The 22,602-nt window shown below is 39.2% G+C and overlaps 1 protein-coding gene across 3 annotated transcripts in view; it reads right to left on the minus strand.

The window, feature by feature from the left end:
* The window catches only part of LOC132392864 (sperm-associated antigen 16 protein), a 777,809-nt gene that overhangs the window by 429,472 nt on the left and 325,735 nt on the right, over positions 1-22,602 (minus strand). For all 3 annotated transcript variants that reach the window (XM_059967355.1, XM_059967357.1, XM_059967356.1), the window contains exon 11: positions 10,909-11,052. In XM_059967355.1, coding sequence (XP_059823338.1) covers positions 10,909-11,052 — 144 coding nt within the window. The remainder of the gene's footprint in view (positions 1-10,908; positions 11,053-22,602) is intronic.

The following is a 22,602-nucleotide window of genomic DNA, read 5'->3' on the forward strand; positions in this document are numbered from 1 at the left end:
ATCAGATTGGAGGCTATCCAAATGAGATATTGCTTCTCCAACCTGAGTGTGGTCTCATTATGGACCAACATGTGGGAATGTGAAGTTGGGTTAAAATGTGCGGCCATCAGAAAAACCTGCCTTTTGTGGCAAACAGAGTAAAGGTGCTCAATGAAGCAGATCCCCAATCTACATCTGGTCTCACTGATGTACAGGAGGTTGTACCAGGAGCATCAGATACATTAAATTACCCCCACAAACTCACAAATATGAAATTTTATATTTGATTTAATTAAATTACTTCAAGAAATCCAATTATTTTAAATGAATGTGTGTTTACTTTAAGTTTTAAGACTTAATAAATGTTATTAATCTTAATTTTTATACATTACATTTTAAGATACCCTAACTGAAAGTGATTTTTGTGAAGGTCAGAGACATACTTTTCATTTTTAAAATCAGACACTGTGAAAAGCTCCCAGTGGATTCTATATTGGACTATACAAGGAAGGATATTGTTGTTATGTGCACAGATGGAGAGCAACTCAGGGAACAGAAGGTGCATCTATATGATACCAGACTCATAGCAAGAGATTGCAAATACTGGAAACTGGAACAAAATAACAACGGCTGGAAGAGCACAGCAGGGCAAGCAGCAGCCAGAGGCAAAGAACAGTCTGGCTATGTTCCTTTTATACTCTCAATCCTGATGCTGGGTTTTTGGGTTGAGATTCAGCATCTGGATTCAGAGTATAGAGGGAACATAGCCAGTACTTAGAAGTGATGATTTCAAAGGTATACAATATACATCCTGAAATTCTTTTTCTTCGCAGCCATCCATGAAAACAGAAGTGTCCCAAAGACAGTTAAATATTAGAACCCCAGAGACCCCCCCACGCATAAGCAGCAGCAAAGCAATGATCCACCCCCCCCCGCCCCACCAGCAAAAAAAAGCATTGGTAGGGATGAGGCAAGTGCTGATAGGTGATAAGTGGAACCATACATGGAGGGATGATGGTCAGGTGGTGCCAGGTGGGGGGAGGAGCTAGGAATGATGAATCAAAGGAAATTAAATCCATGTAGATAGGTAAGTGGATGATAGGAAGATGGAACCCGAATGGGCTAGAGGGATATGTATGGGATGGGTGGGAGGAGGAATGGAAAAGTTGAATAAAGGAAAAGGAGCCTTTGGTTGACCCAGTTAATTTCCCTCTATTAGCACCCTCATCAGTCTGTTCTTACCTCAACCATCTCTGCTTGGATTCCTTTCACTTTTTACAAATCAACGGAGTAGACGTGGGAACTCACAGGGGCCTTAGTTATGCCTAACCTTTTGTTGGCCACATGAAACCATCCTTGTTTCAAACCTACTCTGGCATCACTCTCCAATTCCTTCTCTGTTACACTGATGACTGCATTAGTGCTGCTTTCTGCACTTGATGAATCTTGTTAAATTCACTTTCTCACCAACTTCTGCCTAACCCTCAAAGTTACCTCAAATATTTCTGACATTTCTTTACCTTCTCTGAATTTCTGTCTCCATTTCAAGAGACAAAATATCTACAGCTAACTAATCTGTACTCATCTTACCCTGTCTCCTATAAGGATGCTATTGCCTTCTCTCAGCTTCTCTGTTTTTGAGACATTTATTCTCAAGATGAGACTTTCAAGTGTAGTACCTGAAATATCTTCCTCATTCCTGAAAAGTGCCTTCCCCTCTGCTGTAGTTTGTAGAGCCCTCACATACATTTTCTCTATTTCTCGCAAGACTGGTCTCAACTCTGTCCCCAAACTGAAAAGAAATAGAGTTCCTCTTCTCTTCACCTTTCACCCTCTTCTCTTCTGCATCTAATATATTATTGTTTGTGACTTCCACCCACAGGATCTTATCACTAGGATCCCAGCCGCATCTTCCCCTCTCCCTTCCATTTCTGCCTTCTGCTCTAAACAGTGTGACTCCTTGCTTGGCTTATTTCTTCCCACCCATCCTTGCCTGACCCTTATCACTTTTCCTTGCAACTGTAGAAGGTGCATAATTGGAAAAATTAGCAGGAAACTTAAAAAAAATGTAGTATTGAAATCATGAGAAATTGCAGAGCTTTGGGAGTCTGAGGGATCTGGATGTTCTAGTGCATGAGTTGCACAAGGCTAGCATGCAAGTACAGCAGGTGATCAGGAAAGCAAACAGAATGTTATTGTTTATTGCTAGGGGAATTGAATATCAAAGTAGGGAGATTATGCTTCATTTATATAGGGCATTGTTAGGAAAACATCTGGAGTACTGTATACAGTACTCTTCTTATTGAAGGAAGGATTTAGTGCATTTAACTAGGTCAAAGGTTTATCAACAATTATTTAGAATGAGTGTACTCTTATTAGGAAAGATTGGATAGGGAGCTTAATTTCACTAGATTTTACAAGGGTGAGATGGACCTAATTAAAAATATACAATGCTGAGTTGTCTTGACAGAACGGAAAAGTAGAGCACATTAATTTTATCAGAGGAAGTACTGTAGATCTAAGGGTTACATTTCAAGACAAAGGTTTGCCCTGTTAGGACCAACATGAGACTAAGTTCTTTCTTCATATTTTTGAGTGTTTGGAAATCTCTTCCTCCAAAGGCAAAGGAACAGAATGTTTGAATATTTTTTAAGACAGAGATAAGCATACTGTATATATAAAGGATAATTTGGTAGAAAGGGATGTGGTACTGAGGTTACAACTGAGTTTGCTAAGATTTTACTGAACAGTGCAGTCCTGAGGTGCTAAGAAGCCTACTTCAGTTTGTATTGAAATGTTCATAAATGCTCAAACTGAAACACTGGCCAGAGAGGAAGATGGAACCAATGGCAAAGCGACAGAGCACAGTTAAGGTGGATTTAACCTTCCCTTTGTTTAAATGGAGGGATGTTCAACTCACTGAGATCATTGAAGTTTGATGCAGGAAGTTTGTGCGGAAGTAAAGAGAAAAGTGGGTATTATTGGGCAGTTAGTCTGGTACCAGCAGTATAGGAAAGTCTGGAAACAGTTATTTAAAAAGTGGTAACAGGACAATTGATAAATAATAATAATAAATTGCAATAAGGTTTTTAAGAATAAGAATATTTTTTGAAAAATCTAACAGGGTTTTGATTATGTAAGTTGTAGGGTGGATATAGGGGAACTAAAGGTATAGTTGGATGTTAAAATGGAGTTGAGAAATATCACACGAGATGTTACTGTACAAACTAAAGACACATGTAGATGGGAATTATCAGCATCACAGAACAATAGTGAATGAACATAAAAAGATTAAAAGTCCATCATGGAATTTTCAGGCTGGTTGGCTGCCAATAATGCAAAAGGATCAAAGTCAGGCTCTCTGTGATTTACAAGCTTAATAAAATGAGGAGGGGAACCATGTGCATGGCAGTTTACTATTGATAAAGTTATAGCAGTAGTCTGTAAAGGGATAAGAAACAGGTTAACTGAGCTGGAAGTAAATGTGGCAGATGGAATATAACAAAGGAAACTTTGTGCTTATTTGTTTTGGTAGGAAGAATTGTAAAGCTGATTATTGATATACATGGCCAGAAATCATTAAATGTTGGTGTTCTGATTCTATATACAAGGAACTTAGAAGGCTAATGAGCAAGTAAAAACAAATAATCAAAACAAATGAAATTTATTTATTAAAATTCTAAGTAAATTTGTTAGCAAAGCACAAATATGTCATCATATACTGTGCTGAAGTTCATTTTCTCATGAGCATTCATGGTAAATACAAAGAACACAATAGAATCAATGACAAGCACCACACAACAAAGAGGGATAAACAACCAATGTGCAAGAGACAACAAACTCAGAAATACACAAAGATAAAAAAAATAAAAACAGTAATAATAAATAAACAAGTTATAAATGTTGAGAACATGAATTGTAGAGTCCTTGAAAGTGAGATAAAAGTTTGTGGAATCAGATTTAGAGGTACAGCAGGGTAACAGGCCTTTCTGGCTCAACAAGTCCACACCATCCAATTACACACCAACTAACCTACCAATCTGTACATCTTTGGATTGTGAGAGGAAACCAGAGCATGCAGAGGAAACCCATGTGGCCACTGGAATTACGTACAAATTCCTTATAGACAGGGGAGGAAATGAGCCAGGTAGATGACACCACAATGGTGCTACACTACTGCTCGGCTCCTGTGCTGTCCATGAGGCTGGCTCCTTTCAAACGATTTAACTATGAGCAAGGAAATTGCTATAAACACCCAGGGCCTTGACAATACCACAATTTGCATATTGTTTGCAATTCTGGGGTTCCGATATTCTTTAATTTATGAACATGCTGTGGGGTTCATTATAATACCTTTGTTTCTTTAAGATATGTGTCATTGATTTACAGATCTATTTATTTCTATAATAAACAGAGAATCGCTCCATGACAAAAGTTCCCACCTGGGGTCCATGGACCTCTTGCTTAATGGTATTGGCTCATGGCTTAATAGAGGTTGGGAATCCCTGCTCTATGACTGGAAAGTTATTGCACTAAAACGACTCCGTATTCTGCATAGAACTTCCAGTTTTCAACATTTTGCTCAACAAATTATTTTTCCTTTCATAAAAGGACATCTGTAGGTTATTCTATCCACAAAAAGTGATACAATGTGATGAAACAATATTGAAAGGCCGAGTCAGAATGGATGCTGAGAGGTTGGTTCCAATGGTGGGAGACTCTAAGACCAGACAGCGCAGCCTCAGTATACAAGGATGTCCCTTTAGAACAGAGTTGAGGAGAAGTTTCTTCAGCCAGAACGTTGTGAATTGGTGGAATTATTTGCCACAGACAACTGTAGTGGCAATTACGTATCTGACATATTTAAAGAAGAAGCTAATTAGTAAGGGTGTCAAAGGTTGTGGGGAGAAGGCAGGAGAATCATCACGGACAACAGTACACTACAAGTCCAGGTGACAACACAGTTATGGTACACAATAATTCCAGGTCCATCACTATGAGCAACTCACTGATAGAATAATCTTGTAACATCTGATGTTTTTTAGTATCCAGCAGTGACTTGCATTTGTAAAAAAAGATGTACAGAATGAACAAATACACCTTTGATTTGATCTGGAGTGGCTGCTGCTTCCAAGCATGCCACCATCTTACAAGATGAACATTAGATGAAGGGTCTCATTCTCTTATGATGCTGTCTAGCTTGTGTTTTTTGTACTTTCATTTTGTTTAGGTTTCAGATTTTAAGAGAGCTCAACAGGGTTGATTTTGAGAAGTGCAGGAATGATTTGGATGGAAAGTTGAGGACTAGGCAGCAATGTCTGAGGATAACATATACAAAATTTGGATAAAATTAATAACTTACATCCTTCAGTTTCAAATTCTAGGGATTACCGAAGTCTGTCAGCTATGAATTTGCAAACATGCTTTTGAGAGATGTGTGGACTCTTCAGGAAATTGGCAAAAGGAGTAAGAATTGAGCTGACATTGAGATTAGCCATGGCATTATTGAATGGTGGATTAGCTTCTGCATAAATCATTCCCCTTTTGTTTAAGTTCTTAAATATAAGAAGTTAACAGGTGGCAGGAAGGTCAGACATGGAACATTTGCTTGCAAGGACAAAGAAGCATCTCAGAGATCGGTTTAAGCAATTTGGAGGTAAAGTTTAAGGTTTTTTGGTGCAATATACAGTAGTTGACCTACAGACAGGTAAGAGTCAGTTTCAAGCACACACCCACCAGCCTTCTGGATTGGAGACAGTTATTTAGAAGAAGTGACTTAAGAGATACTTCTTGAGCAGGACATCTACATAACAGAGAAATGGAGAATATTGCAAGTGGAATTCCAAACCCTAAGGCAATGAAATCCAGGAAGCCATATGAGAGATAATGTTAATACACCAGACCTGAACTGAATTCAGTTCAGGATTCAATGATGCTTGAGAACCCATCCAAACCAGTTCAGTAGGACAGGGGTCACCAACCTTTTTTGCACCGCGGACCGGTTTAATATTGACAATATTTTTGCAGACCGGCCGAGGTGGGGTGGTGTTAATCACAACTGGAATATAGGTGACATCATGTTTGTAAGAGTTAAGTCAACTTATAAGTCACTTAATATACACTCAATTTCATTTCTAAAAGGGTTTATCTAACAAATTTAATATTAAACACACAGCGGATATTTTCCTCACATGAATATAGTGATAAGTCAATTATAACTCATTATGTGAATAGTATCATAACATTTTAAGTAACATTTGGATATTAAACACACAGCGCATATTTTCCTCATATGAACATATAAAATCATTGCAACACACCAATGAGAGCAAAAGGTAAGGGCCGCGGCAGTCACAGTCCAGAGAAACCGACCGACTGAGCAAGGAGTGCAACAGGACATGTGCCCACCCCTCCCCCCGCCGTAATAGGTAGGATCTATCAGCCGACAAAAGTTTGGCTCGAGGGATGATTTTCAGTAGATCGCAGCGAGGTAGCTGCCACTTACGAAACTCTGAGCCCGAATTAGATCATCTGCGAATATTTTAGAACCGGGTTCCCCATGAACATTCCATGTGCTGAACAGTTTCAGAGGTGGTGCCCATCTGTCTGTGCTCCAGGCCAGTACCAATGGCACTTGATGGCGGCCGTGTGAGGTGGCCGGTTACCCGAGGCCAACCAGTGATCCTGGTGCGAGGGTATCACTGTGTTTAGGCCACTGATGTCCTCGCGTGGGTAATGACTGCACATGTGTTCAAGTTCAACAGTGGGTGTGACAGGGAATGAGGAAAGGTGCAGCTGACTGATACCCTTTCATATCATCAAATCATATCGTTTCCTCACAGCCCAGTAGCACATGTTTTGCGGCCCAGTACTGGTCCACAGCCTGGTGGCTGGGGACCACTGTAGTAGGAGGTTGTCAGCTGGATTTAGCAAGAATGGGAATTAGATAAACTGAAGGCAAATCAGACATTATAGCAAATACGTGTAACCCACAACAGCTACACTTTGTTATCTCTTCAATAAACTCATTCAAATTCATCAGACAGTATCAACCCTTGACAGAACCACATTGACTATAATTAATCTGTGTCTTTTCAAATAATAACTAATTCAGTTTCTTAGAAAATTTTCAGTAACTTTCTTGCTAATTTTAGGCTGACTGGCTATAATTACCCAGCTTGTCTCTGCTGCCTTTCATGAAACTTGAGGCTATATTTGCCATGTTCTGGTCACCTGGCACTTTAATTATAGCTAGTGAATATTTAAAAATCTCAGCCAGAGTCCCAAATTCCCTTTCCTTCCACAGCAACTTGTGATAAAAGTCTTCAGGGCCTTGGCTCTTCAGACCTCTCAAAATGAATGTGAACATTGCATTTACCTCCCTTACCACCAACTCAACCTACAAGTTAACCTTTAGGGAATCTTGCATAAAGATTCCCAAATTCCTTTGCACCTCTGATTTTTGATTTTTCTCCCCTTTTAGAAAATAATCTCCACTTTTATTTCTTCTACCAAAGTGCATGACTGTACACAATATTCCATCTGCCACTTCTTTGCCAATTCTTTGAATATGACTAACACTTTTTGCAGGCAGGCACTCTGCTTCCTTAACATTACTAGCCCCTCCACCTATTTTCTTCTCATCCACAAACTTAGCCACAAAGCTATCAATTCTGTGATCCACATCATTGACATATTATATAAAAAGAAGTGTTCGACTGCTGACTCCTGTGGAATGCCATTAGTCTCCAGCAGCTACCCAGAAATGGCCTACTTTATTGCCTCCTGTCAGTCATCTATCCATGTCAGTATCTTTCTGTAACAGCATTGGCTCTTATCTTGTCAAGCAGTATTATGTGTCACACCTTGTCAAAGGCTTTCTGAAAATCTAAATAAACTACAACAACTGACTCTCCTTTGTCTATCCCACCTGTTATTTCCTCAAAGAATACCTTCAGATTTATCAGGCAAGTTTTCCCCTCGAGGAAACCATGTTGATTTTGGTCTATTTTATCATGTGTTTAGAAGTATCCTAAAACCTCATCAGTGATAATGCAATCCAACATCTTCTCAAACACTGAAGTCAGGATAACAGGCCTAAAATTTCCTTTCTTCTGCCTCCTTCTCTTCTTAAGAGTGGAGTGACACTTGTAGTTTTCTAGTCCTCTGAAACCATTCCAGAATCTAGTGGTTTTTGAAAGATCAATACCAGTGCCTCCACAATCTCTTCAGCTACTTCTTCCAGAACATTGGGGTGTAAACCATCTATCCCAGGTGACTTATCTATATTCAGACCTTACAGCTTCCCAAACACCCTGTCCTTAATAACAGCAACTTCACTCACAGCTGCCCACTAGACACTCTCGAACTTCTGGCATACTGCTCGTGTCTTCCACAGTGAAGTCTGATGCAAAATACTTATTAAGTTCATCTGTCATTTCTTTGTTCCCCCCCCCCCACCCCAGGTCATTTTTTTGGCAGTCTGATATTCACTTTAATCTCTCCTTTACTCCTTACATATCTAAAAAAAACTTTCTGGCATCCTCTTTTATTTTATTGGCTAGCTTATCTTCATATTTAATCTTTTCTCTCCTTGTGTTTTTTTAGTTGCTTTTTGTTGGTTTTTAAAAGCCCAATAAATAAATGTACAAGTATAATTTTTATGTTATTTATTTAAGTGGGTTCCCATTATCTGGTTTTAGGACATGTGAAAATCTGTTCACATTTAGGGCATACTTATGCAGAAACAGAGAAAATTCTACAGCATTCACAAACTTTCTAGCACCACTGTATATTTCAGTGCAGAGGCAATAACCCGAATTTTGACTTTGGCTTTGATTTGATGGGAGAAGGTGCCGGATCTGCCCGAGATATAATTTCATATGCCTCTATCAGGTCACCACTGAGCCTCCTTCGCCCAAGGGAACATAAACCAGGCCTAACCAATCTCTCTCCATAATAAAGTCCTTCATCCTCCCGAATCTCCTCTATATTCTTTCTAGTGCCACCATCTACTTCTTTTAGTATGGAGATAAGAACTGTATACAATACTCCAAGCATGGTCTAACCAGTGTTTTATAAATTTACAACATAATATCCTGACTTTTACATTACAGGCCCTAAAATGTTAGAATAAAGGGTTGACTGTCACATTAGAAAGATGCAATTCATGCGATACTACAGGGGATCAATGCTGGAGCTTTAAATATTTACAAAATACATTGATGTCTTGGAAGAGGGACTTGAGTGCAGGATAGAGGAATTTACTGATGGCAGACAACAAGTTGTGAGATCATAAAGTATTTACAAAGGGTTGTTGGGTGTTTCTACAAATAAGCAAAAATTTAGCAGATATAATGTGGAGAAATGTGCTTAATACAAAACTGACCTGGAGGTCAGCCATCTAAGACAGAAATGACACACAACCTCCACTCTGAGGTTTTGAATCAATGAAGGCACGTGGAGGTTTAAATATTGAATGTGTTCAGTGACAGACATAGTTGTTCTGGCAGTTTGTTAATGAATCCCAGAGTCATCACAAGGGGCCACATTTAACTGATCTGCTTTTACCTTCCATTCTTCTTTTAGAGAAAGTATAGGAAAGAGGTGCTGGGGTAAAATATCAGTGTGGAGTAAAATATTAAATGGTAGCGCTGCTTTGAGGACATGCATGAGCATTCCTGCTTCTGTTTGTTATATTGTGTTCTTCATTTTGTGGTGACCCAATTCATTTTGAATGAGGTTGCCAACGTTCATTGATAAGGAGAGTACAGATTCCTTTTATGTTTACTTTTCTTTATTGTTTTTAATTGATTTACAGTGATTTAAATGTTTTTTTAATGAAATACCATTTTAAATATTCTTAAATTCAATTCAACTGTTTTAATGCCTCTAAATTTAACAACTATTAAAAACAGTGAAACATGCTTTCAAATAATAGATCTCTCAGAGGGGGTGAATAATGTTCTGAGAGCAGCACACAGATATTTGCTGTAACAGTTTGCTAAGTTTTTGTGTTTCAATGAATAACTGCACCTGGGGCTGTGAAAGGTTGGTGCTGCAGTGAAGGTTATGCTGAGAGGACAACTACAAAGCACAGGCTGGCTCAAATTTGGGTACTTTATGAGACTGGGACAAAACAAAATAAAATTGTGCCTATAACCTCAGAAAATCAGAAATGTACCAATTGTTACTCATTTGGAACAAGATTCCACAGTTTATGAAAGAAAACAATTGAACATGTTCCTTTAATACTGGGCAAGGGCAGATAAACAAACCATAAATCATTAATTAATTTGGCAGATGGGGCTCATTAGCTGCAGTTGGCAGCTCATCTAGAAGAAAAACTCTGATCTCAAACCTCTGATGTCTTGTGGCTATACACACTCACAGAGAAGGCTTTGGGGGTAAACCATGAGGGAAAAATAAGGAGCAGGACTCCCTAATGCAGTCCGTTATTGAGTTGAATTTTGACTGGCAACTACTGCGACACTGCTTGTACCTAACTATATTGGTCTCTGCTGTTCATTTGGGTATATCAGATGCATGGAGAGAGGGAGCTTGCCACATGACAACAGCTTGATTTCCATATCATACTGCCCAACCCTGCATACCTGGACAGCTAGGATGCAATATCCATGGTTAACTCTGACCAATGGAGGCCCTTCAACTTGGCAGAACATCCTTGTAAACTTGGAAGCTTATTAGAACGAACATCAATACCGCTTCAGTCAAAACCACCACACTGTCAAGGAAAGCAGCTGAAATCATTTATAAATGCACTGCACAGTATGGAAGGAGAACAAAGGCAAACATGAAGCACTGTGTCATCAATTCTGCCTAGAGATGAAGAGTCTAGTGCAAACAAAAGAAGATGTAACATTACATTCCATAGGATTTGAACTGAATGAATTCAATGTTTGCACTAACCTGGGATGAAAGCAGCAACTGGAAAGCCAATCACTGTGACCTTCACCTGTCATAATAATGTCACCATTGGGAATGGACCACATCTTCCAGAGGCGTTCATCACTTCCAGTCACGAGGATTTGTTTCCGTGGGTGAAGAGCTAGGCTGAAATTGAATGAAAAGATAGTAAGCATAGTTTAAATCTAATGAACTAGGTTTTACAGATAATCTGTCCAATTCCATACACGTTAAAATGTTTTGTTTACCAAGAGGAAGATTGCCAGTAATAATAGTTTTATCAATTGCTGTGTTAATTTTGTAAAGCACCAAGTAAAGTGTGCATCTTGTGAATCATTTACACAAAGAATATAAAACAGAAACAATTAAAATTATTTGCCTAGTCCATCATTCTATTGTAACATACATTAAATGATGCATAATAACTGAAACTAAATAGAACAAAATTTTGTTTCATCTAAATTTTGCTTTACTTAGTTTCATTTATTACCTGTAATATTACTGATTCATCCATTAATTTTCCTTCTCTCTCATATAAACATAAACATAAAAGAAAACTATCTTTCAATATATTAACCCTGAATAGCACAAATGTGGGAACCAAGAGGAGCAAAGCCATCTTACAATACCTACTTTACACAAAACAAATACCAAATCTACAGAAACAAAGACAGACACTTTACAATGTTAATGTAATATGGTGGTTCTATAACACTGGATCAGGTGCATGCATCCCAAGAAGCTGAATTTATCTAATGAGCCAAAGCCATGATATCATCACCATTAGTAGCTCAAGAGCAACCAGAGGTCATGTTACCAACGGCATAGGTAGGATAAAGAAGGAGGTCCTAAGAGACATCATAGGGAGCTAAGTAGAAAGCTGAAAATCAGGAGCTCAAGGGTAGCAGTTCCTTGATTGCAGCCTGTGCCACACACTGGTGAGGGTAAGAATAGGATGATTTGGTGGATGAATGTATGACAGAGGAATTGGTGCAGGGGTCAGCGTTTCAGATTTCTGGATCATAGGGATTTCTTCTAGGGAAGGTATGACCTATAGAAAAAGGATGGGTTACAACTGACCCGAAGGGCACCAATATCATTGAGGGCAGGTTTAAAATAATTTGGCAAGGGAATGGGAACTAGAGTGATAAGGCTGACAATGAGGCTGTTGTTGTTCAAGTAAATGCAGTGTTTTGTATGACTATGAGGAAGGACAGGCAAATGATAGGGCAAAATTGTGTCAGTCAGATGAGTTGAAATGTAACATGGGTGCATTTAGAACTGCATGTGGTTGAGCCCGCTGGGAGATTAGCTGTTCTGGACTGGGTGTTGTGCAGTGAACTGGATTTGATTAGAGAACTTAAGGTAAAGGAACTCTTTGAGAACAGTGATCATAATACAATAGAATTCATCCTGCAATTTGAGAGGGAGAAGTCAGATGTATCAGTATTATAGTGGAGTAAAGGGAACTACAGAAGCATGAGAGAGGAACAAGCCAAAGTTGATTGGCAGAAGACACTAGCAAGGATGACAGCAGAAACATAATGGCTGGAGTTTCTGGAGGCAATTTGTAAGGTATAGGATAGATACATCCCAAAGATGAAGAAGTATTCTGAAAGGAGGATGAGACAACCATGGCTGACAAGGGAAGTCAACAACAGCATAAAAGCAGAAGAGAGGGCATAAAATTCAGCATAAATTAGGGGAAACTTTAAAAAAATCATCAGAAGGCAACTAAAAATCCATTAGGAAAGAAAAGGTGAAATAATATAAAAGGGGATACCATTTTTTTTTCATTAAAGAGAGGTGATAGTGGATATTGGACCACTGGAAAATGACATTGGAGAGGTAGTAATGGAGGACAAAAATGATGACAGGTAAAATTAATAATTATTTTGCTAAAATAATTATCTTAGCAGTATGCACGAAATACAGTAGTGCCAGGGTATAGCAGTGAGTGTTATTGCTATAAACTAAGGAAATGATGCTTGGACAGCTGAAAGTAAAAAGTTACCTGGACCAGATAGATTGCACCCCAGGGTTCTGAAAGAGATAGCTAAAGCAATTGTGGAGCCATTAGTAATGATCTTTCAAGAAATTCTGGAATGGTTCCAGAGGACTGGACATATGCAATTGTCACTTCACTCTTTAAGAAGGAAGGGAGGCAGAAGAAAGGTAATTTTTGGTCATTTAGCCTGACTTCAGTGGTAGGGAAGATGTTGGAATTCATATTAAGGATGAGGTTTCAGGGTATTAGGAGGCACATGATAAAATAAGCTGAAGTTAGCTTGGTTTTCTTAAGGGAAAATCCTGCTTGACCAATCTGTTGGAATTCTTTGAAGAAATAACAAGCAGGATAGATAAAGAAGAATTAATGCTTATTGTGTACTTGGATTTTCAGAAGGCATTTGACAAGGTGCTGCACAAGAGGTTTCTTAATAAGTTCAGGGACCATAATATTACAGGAAAGTTACTAGCATGGATAGAACATTGATTGATTGGCAGAAGGCAAAGCAAGGGAACAAAGGAAGTCTTTTCTGGTTGGATGCTGGTGACTAGTGGTGTTCCACAGGGGTCTGTGTTGGGACTGCTTCTTTTTACGTTGTATGTCAATAACTTGGATGACAGAATTGATAGCTTTGTGGCAAAGTTTGTGTACAATACTAAGATAGGTGGAGGGGCTAATGGTGTTATAGAAGTAGGGACAGACAGATTGGGAGAATGGGCAAAGAATTTGCAGATGGAATATAGTGTAGGGAAGTGCATAGTCATGCACTTCAGTAGATGGAATAAAGGTAAAGACTTTTTTCAAAATAGGAAGATAACTGAAAAATTAGAGGTGAAAAGGGACTTGGGAGTCCTCATGTAAGATTCCTTAAGGTTAACTTGCAGATTGATTCAATGGTTAGGAAGTAAAATGCAATGTTAGCATTCACTTCAAAAGGACTAGAATAAAAATGCATGGATGTAATGCTGAGGCTTCATAAGGCATTGGTCAGATTGCAGTTGGAGTATTATTAGCAGTTTTCAAACCATTATCTGAGAAAAGATATGCTGGTACTGGAAAATGTCCCGAGGAGGCTCACAAGAGTGATTCTGGGAATCAAAGAGTTAATGTATGAGAAGCATTTTTATGCTTCTGGGCCCTTACTTACTGGAGTGTAGAAGAATGGGTAGGGTTGAGGGGAAACTCATTGAAACCTATTGAATGTTGAAGGCCTAGGTACAGAGAATGTGGAGAGAATGTTTCCTATAGTGTGTGACTCTAGGACCAGAGAGCACAGCGTCAGAATAGAGCGATGTCCATTGAACACAGAGATGATGAGGGTTTTCTGTAGCCAGAGGGTAGTAAATCTGTGGAATTCCTTGCCACAGACAGTTGTGGAGGCCAATTCATTGAGTATACACAAAGCAGAGGCTGATCGGTTGTTGATTAGTCAGGCTTCAAAGTTTACAGGGAGATGGCAGGAGACTGGGACTGGAATAAATTAGCCATGATGGAGTGGCAGATCAGACTCAATGGGTTGAATGGCCTAATCACGCTCCTCTATCTTATGCTTTTATCTACATTGTGCGTCAGGAGATATTGCAAAAGAAAATGCAGGAATTGGTTAAAATGGTTAAAAGGAATAACAGTAAGATGAAAATATTGCTGGGATGTGCATTGACAACCATTACACGTGAATAATAAGATTTGGATTTTTAAAGTTAACAGCAGGAAAGCAATGTACCATAGAGTGGTGCACACAGGAAGTATAGGTCATACAGCCCCTTCAGGATTCTCAGCTGTTCAAAGTCAACATGACTAATTAAAGTTATCTGCTTTTCTCATGTATGTCCTACTACCACTGAGGGACAAAAATCTATTAGTCTCCGGTTTAACATTAATATTTGACATCACATGAACTGCCATATTTGAAAGAGAATTCCAAACTTCTACCCTACCTTGTGAACAGAAGTCATTCCTAACTATGCTTCTCAAAGCCCACACTTCAATATTTTTGACTCTGCTTCCAAGCCTTGGGCCTAAGCAGACAGAATAATATCAAACCATCTATTTTTTTTTGTTTACCTTGAAAACCTCTTGATCAACTCATCCCTTGATACAACTCTAGTTTTTTTTTGTTACATATCCATTTATTTAAAGAAATGTAAATGATATTCCAGGAGCATACAAATTTTCAACCGATATATTTGACCACTATTTGCAACTAACAAACATTTTAAAAATCTAGAAATTTAGAATAGAAAGGAAGCATTTTTTATTTCCAATAAACAAAAGCAAATCTTCCTTCTGATGGAACTGGCACATTCTGTTACCACTTATTTTACAGGCAGTGAATTCCTGAATAGACCTGCTCTCTAGTAAATACATTTCTTCTTGCATTATTTTGTCTTTTCCTCAAAATATTACATTTTTCTTCCTGTTGGACTAGGCATGAATGGCAACAACTTCAGTATATTTACACAATCTAAATATGCCATTATCTTGTCCAGCAAATTTGAATATCCTCTTAAACTTCTTTGATCCAACAAAGCAATCTTCATCTCCCTATTTCACTCCTGTTGCTGAAATATGGAGTCATTATCATGTGCAAAGATGAAATTTGGAGAGATTAAACTAAATTTTTAAATTATTATAGTTAGCTTTGGTTGCACTTATTTCAGTTTGGAAACATTTTATCTTCATTCATATGACAAATCACTTACAGAACGGTTTAAGTAATTAAAATAACTTGTAAAAAATCTGATGTAGCCAAGCTTGCAGATATATAGAGGAAACGTTAAATTAACAAAAAACAACTATCTGAATTAAGACTAAGAAAGGAGATTTCAGTGAGATAAATAAAATGTAGCTTTACCCACATTTCAGCAAAACAGATCCAGTGGTTCAACTCTTTCAGAATAAATCAGCCACGTTGCTTAGGATAGCTAAATTCTCAGGGCCAGACGGGATATACCTCAGGTTACTAGGAGAAGTAAGGGAAGAGTTTGTTGGGCATTGACAATGATTTTTGGTACTTGAGGATTGGAGGATGACAAATGTTGTCCCCTAGTTCAAGAAAAGTAAGAAGAATAATCCTGGGAATTTTAGGCCAGTGACTCTTTCATCTGTGGTGGCCAAACATAATGGAGAGGATTCCTTGGGATAGAAGCATTGAGAGAAGTATAGTCTTATTAGGGAAAGTCAGCATGGCTTTACAAGGGGCAGGTCAAGCCTCAAAAGCTTGATTGTGGTTTTCGAGGTGGTGGCAAAACAAATTGATGAAGTTACAGCAAAGGATATGATGTATATGGAATTTAGTAAGGTGTTTAACAATCCCATGGTAGGCTCATCCATAAAGCTATGAGGTATGGAATTTGTGGAAATTTGTCCATGTGTATTCAGAATTGGCCTGCTCACAGAAGGCAGAGGGTGGTAGTAGATGCAACACATTCTGCCTGGAAGTAGCTGACTAGTGACATTCTGCAGTCATCTGTTCTGGGACCCCTATCTTTGTGATTTTATTAACTACTTCCATGAGGATGTGAAAGGGGGCTTAGTGAGTTTGCAGATGAAACGAAGGTTGGTAGGTGTTGTGGATAAAATAGAAGATTGCCATAGGTTACAAAAAGACAATGAGACAATATAACATAGGAGCAGAATGAAGCCAATCGGATCACTGAGTGTTTTCCTTTATTCCATCATGGTTGATCCTGGATCTGATTCATCTCCCTACACCTGCATTCTTGCCATATCTTTGAATGCCCTGACCAATCAGGAAACTATCAATTTCTACTTTAAACATACCCACAGACTTGGCCTCCACCTCAGTCTGTGGCAGAGAATTCCGCAGATTCTCTACTCTCTGGCTAAAAGAATTCCTCCTTACCTCTGTTCTAAAAGATTGTCCCTCAATTTTGAGTCTGTGCCCTCCAGTTCAGACTACCCCAATTCACCCTACCTAGTCCTTTTAACATTCAGTAGGTTTCAATGAGAAACCCCACTTTCTTCTAAGTTCCAGTGAGTACAGGCCCAAAGTTGCCAAACACTCCTCACGGTTTAACCCCCTTCATTCCTGGAATAATCCTTGTGAACCTCCTCTGGACTCTCTCCAATGACAACACATTCTTTCTGAGATATGGGGTCCAAAACTGTTGGCCTGACTGGTGTCCTATAAAGCATCAGCATTACCTCTTTGCTCTTATATTCTCTTCCCCTTGAAATAAATGTCAACATTGTATTTTCCTTCTTTACCACAGATTCAACCTGTAAATTAAGCTTCTGGGAAATTTGCATGAGGACTCCTGAGTCCCTCTACACCTTTGATGTTTGAATTTTCTCCCCATTTAGTTAACAGTCTGCGCTATTGTTTCTTTTATTAAAATGTATTATTATACATTTCCAAACACTGTATTCCATCTGCCACTATATTGCTCATTCTTCCAATTTATCCTGCTGCAATCACATTACTTCCTCAGCACTATTGATCCCTCGACCTATCTTCATATCATCCACAACCTTTGCCACAAAGCCATCAATTCCATTATCTAAATCTTTGACAAACAATGTGAAAAGTAGTGGTCCCAATACTGACCCTTGAGGAACACTACTTGTCACTGGAAGCCAACCAAAAAAGGAACAGAGGGACCTTGGAGCCTAAATCCATAGATTCTTCAAAGATGCTGTGCAAATAGTCAGGGTGATTAATATAAGACCAACAGTGTGTTCATGGTTATTAGTTGGGGGACTGAGTTCAGGAGCCGTGATATAATATCGCAGGTCAAAAAGTTCTGGTGAGACCATACTTAAGAGTATTGTATTCTTTTTGAGTTGCTTCATTGTAGAAAGGATATGGAAGCTTTAGAGCAGGCACAGAGAAAGTTTACTAAAATGCTGCCTTGATAGACAGCCTGTCTAATAAGGAAGGATTGAGCAAGATAGAGTTTCTCTCTTTGGAATAATGGAGGATGAGAGAAGACTTGATAGAGTTGTCTAAGATTATGAAAGGCATAGATAGAGTGAACATCCAGCATCTTTCCTCCAAGTTCAAAATGGCCAATACTGATGGACATCAACTGAAGGTGATTGGAGGTGATGTGGGGAGATGTCAGAATGTCAGAGGTAGTTTTTTTTATACAGAGAGGGGTATGCGCCTGGCAACTCTGGGAATGCTGGTAGAAGCTTATAAAATAAGGACATCTAAGAGTTGTCCTTTTAGAATATGGTGAGAGTCTTGGGTCCCATATTTAAGAAAGAACATGCTGGCATTTGAGAGGGTCCAGAGAAGGTTCACGGGAATGAAAGGGTTTACATATGAGGATCATTTGATGGCTCTATGCCTATACTTGCTGAACTTTAAAAGAAAAAGGGGGATCTCATTGAAACCTATTAAATATTGAAAGGCCTAGATAGGGTCGATATAGAGAAGATGTTTCCTATAGTGGGGAGTATAAGACCAGAGGGCATAGCCTCAGAATACAAGGACATCCTTTTATAACAGAGATAAGAAGGAATTTATTTTGCCAGAGGTTGGTGAATCTGTGGATTTCATTGCAGCAGACAGCTATGGAGGCCAGTCTTTGGGTACATTTAAAACAGAGATTGATAGGTTCTTGATTAGTAAGAGTGTCAAAGCTAATGGGGAGAAGGCAGGAGAATGGGTTTGGGAGGGATAATAAATCAGCCATGATATAATGTTGGAGCAGACTCAATGGGCTGAATGGCCTAATTCTGCTCCTATGTCTGATGGTCTTATGAGACTCTTAGATAGGCACATGGATGTAAGAAAAATGAAGGCTTATGTGCTGGTTAGGATGGAAGGGTTAGATTGATCATAGAGTTATAAGTCAGCAATACATGATGGACCAAAGGGCCTGTAATATACCACATTGTTCTATGTACGATATTTATTGGAAAAACTTCTGTGTATTTCCACACAATGTTGCTACACTAGATTTGTGTCCCTTGTTATATGTATTAAGTTCACAGAACCTCATACACGTCCACTTCTAAAATGATCTTAAAATGCCCTCTTTCAATTTTACAGTAGCATTGGAAAGAGATAGGAACAGACAAGTTGGAAACTTCTTTAATTGGAGTAAGGAGAATTATGAGGCTATCAGGCAGGAACTTGGAAGCTTAAATTGGGAACAGATGTTCTCAAGGAAAGGTATGGAAGAAATGTGGCAAATGTTCAGGGGATATTTGTGTGGAGTTCTGCATTGGTATGTTCCAATGAGACAGGGAAGTTATGGTAGGGTACAGGAACCATGGTGTATAAAGGTTGCAGTAAATCTACTCAAGAAGAAAAGAAAACCTTATGAAAGGCTCAGAGAGCTAGGTAATGTTAGAGATCTAGAAGATTATAAGGCTAACAGGAAGGAGCCTAAGAAGGAAATTAGGAAAGCCAAAAGGGGCCATGAGAAGGCCTTGGTGGGCAGGATTAAGGAAAACCCCAAGGCATTCTACAAGTCTGTGAAGAGCAAGAGGACAAGATGTTGAATTTTTTGAGGATGTGACTAAACACATTGTTTAAAGAAGAGCAGTAGATGTAGTGTATATGGCTTTCAGCAAGACATTTGATATGGTACCCCATGCAAGGCTTTTTGAGAAAGCAAGGAGGCATGGGATCCAAGGGGACATTGCTTTGTGGATCCAGAACTGGCCTGCCCCCACAGAAGGCAAAGAGTGGTTGTAGACGGGTCATATTTTGCATGGAAGTCGGTGACCGGTAGTGTGCCTCAGGGATTTGTTCTGGGACCCTTACTGTTCATGATTTTTATCAATGACCTGGATGAGGAAGTGGAGGGATGGATTAGTAAGTTTGCTGATGACACAAAGGTTGGGGGTGTTGTAGATAGTGTGGAGGGCTGTCAGAGGTTGCAGCGGGACATTGCTAGGATGCAATACTGGGCTGAGAAGTGGCAGATGGAGTTCAACCCAGATAAGTGTGAAATGGTTCATTCTGGTAGGTCAAATATGATGGCAGAGTATAGTATTAATAGTAAGACTTCTGGCAGCGTGGAGGATCAGAGGGATCTTGGGGTCCAAGTCCCTAGCAGCTCAAAGCAGCTGTGCAGGTTGACTCTGTGGTTAAGAAGGCATATGGTGTATTGGCCTTCATCAATCGTAGAATTGAATTTAGGAACCGAGAGGTAATGTTGCGGCTATATAGGACCCTGGTCAGACCCCACCTGGAGTACTGTGCTCAGTTCTGGTTGCTTTACTACAGGAAGGATGTGGAAGCCATAGAAAGGGTGCAGAGGAGATTTACAAGGATGTTTCCTGGATTGGGGAGCATGCCTTATAGAGAATAGGCTGAGTGAACTTGGCCTTTTCTCCTTGGAGTGACGAAGGATAAGAGTTGACCTGACAGAGGTGTACAAGATAATGAGAGGCATTGATCGTGTGGATAGTCAAAGGCTTTTCCCAGGAATGAAATGGCTGCTACAAGAGGGTACAGATTTAAGGTGCTTGGGAGTAGGTACAGAGGAGATGTCAGGGGTAAGTTTTTTTACACAGAGAGTGGTGAGTGTGTGGAATGGGTTGCCAGCAACAGTGGTGGAGGCGGCTACAATAGGGTCTTTTAAGAGACTTTTAGGTAGGTACATGGAGCTTAGAAAAATAGAGGGCTATGGGTAGCCCTAGTAATTTCTAAGGTAGGGACATGTTCTGCACAACTTTGTGGGCAGAAGGGCCTGTATTGTACTGTAGGTTTTCTATGTTTCTATGTTTCTCAAAATGTCTTCATTGATCCCTATGGCTGTGTGAGAGATTAAAGACAAATGGCTTAAATAGGGTATTTCAAGAAAAACTGTTTCCATTAACAGATGGTATGTGGACCAGGTAATATCAAATCAGTTATGAGCAAAATAATAGTGGCAGGTTGTTTAGGCTGATGGTTATTAGACCTGTTCTTAGCTGTAATCTGGACCTATCTGTGAGAATGGTAGAAATAGAGCTTTTAAATGTGAATTGATTAGGCACTAGAAAATAATATTGTAAGCTAGAAAAAAATAGTTGGTTTTTTTTGCTTGCTTTTCAGAAAGCTGACATGGGATCAATGGTCTGAGTAGCCTCTTTGTGCTACAATGGTTCTTTGAAAGTAAAATAAAATCTGAAAACTGGTCTTGAATGGTTCTTCTAGTACCATTTTCATACAATATAAAATAAAGGCTTTTTCATATGACAGCTCTCTGATGTGACCTGTAAATGGTTTTGTCCACCCTATTGATAGTTAATGTTCACTTGAAACTTCCTCTTCATGTTCTTCCTGAGCTACATCTAAACTATTCTGCCATCCTTTTCTTCTACCTCAAAGATGTGATAATTGTAAGGTGTCATGGAATATTTTTAGTCAAGGTTACCCTTTCCTTCTGTAATATGAATTTGATAATTAAACGTCACTTCTCAATTACTTACTGTATCAGCAGCAAATCATTTCTGTTTAACAGTTACTTGCCATAATATGTCTTCTTCACCTCTACTAGATAGAATTATGAAGGCCAAGGGAGATGGGTAGGAAGCAGGTAATATTTCCATGAAGTAACAATTAAGTACCATTCATGATAGATAAATATACATATGTATATATGAAACCAGTTAGAATGCCTTTGTAAATGTGAGTTAAAGTTAAATTTCTGTGCACACTTCCTTCAATATATATCAGATGTAAGTCCTGTAAAACCTTATAAGGAACATTAGCAGTAATCCTTAGATTTAGAAGAAAATCTTGTTTAAGGTCCCAAAAAAAGCAATTAAAAAGAGGTAAACTACAGTTAAGAGCTCTTCTGAATAAAATAAACAACACCAGGAAATAAGCAACTGTTATATTGCTACAAAACAATTCTCCATAGAATTTCAACACTGTCTTTTTAACTTATAGGGAACAGAATCAAAGGTGTTTTGCTGTAGCCCTTAAGATATGATCTGAGATATGCTGACCCACAGCCAGCAGCTCAGTAGGGAACTATGGGCTGTTAGCCATGTGTGCAGAGCTAACTGCTAGCATCTGAAAGAACCTGACAGTCAGATGCCAGCGTTTCTGACCTGCTTCCCTTACACTGGACTCAGGCCAGTGGTGACATACTGTTGTTCCATAACTTGCCTTTCCGATTTATACCAAGTAAGAATAACTTTATTTAAGCCTTTTCAAAATTATTTGTTGATAGTTTCTCCGTAACTTCGGCCATCTCAAGTGGGATCCTACCACCAAGCACATCTTTCCCACACCCCCACTTTCTGCTTTCTGCAGGATCACTCCCTACATGACTCTCTTGTTTATTTGTCCCCCCCCCCCCACTGATCTCCCTCCTGGTGCTTACACTTGCAAGCAGAACAAGAACTACAGCTGCCCCTAAACCTCCTCTCTCACTACCATTCAAGGCCTCAAACATTCCTTCCACCACCAATGAAACTGTTGAGAGTCATCTACTGAATCAGGTGCTACCAGTGTGACCTCCTGTATATTGGTAAGGCCCGATGTAGACTGGGACACCAGTTCTCCAAACATCTACCAGAATCTCCCAGTGGCCACCCATTTTAATTCCACCTCTCATTCAGACATGTCAGTCCATGGCCTCCTCTACTGCCACGATGTGAGCAGAATCAGGTTGGAGGAGCAACACCTTATATTCCAACTGGGTAGCCTCCAACCTGATGGCATGAAGATCAATTTCACAAACTTCCCCTCCCCTCCTCCATCACCATTCCCC

The sequence above is a fragment of the Hypanus sabinus genome, chromosome 4 (assembly GCF_030144855.1).
Source record: "Hypanus sabinus isolate sHypSab1 chromosome 4, sHypSab1.hap1, whole genome shotgun sequence".
NCBI lineage: Eukaryota > Metazoa > Chordata > Chondrichthyes > Myliobatiformes > Dasyatidae > Hypanus > Hypanus sabinus.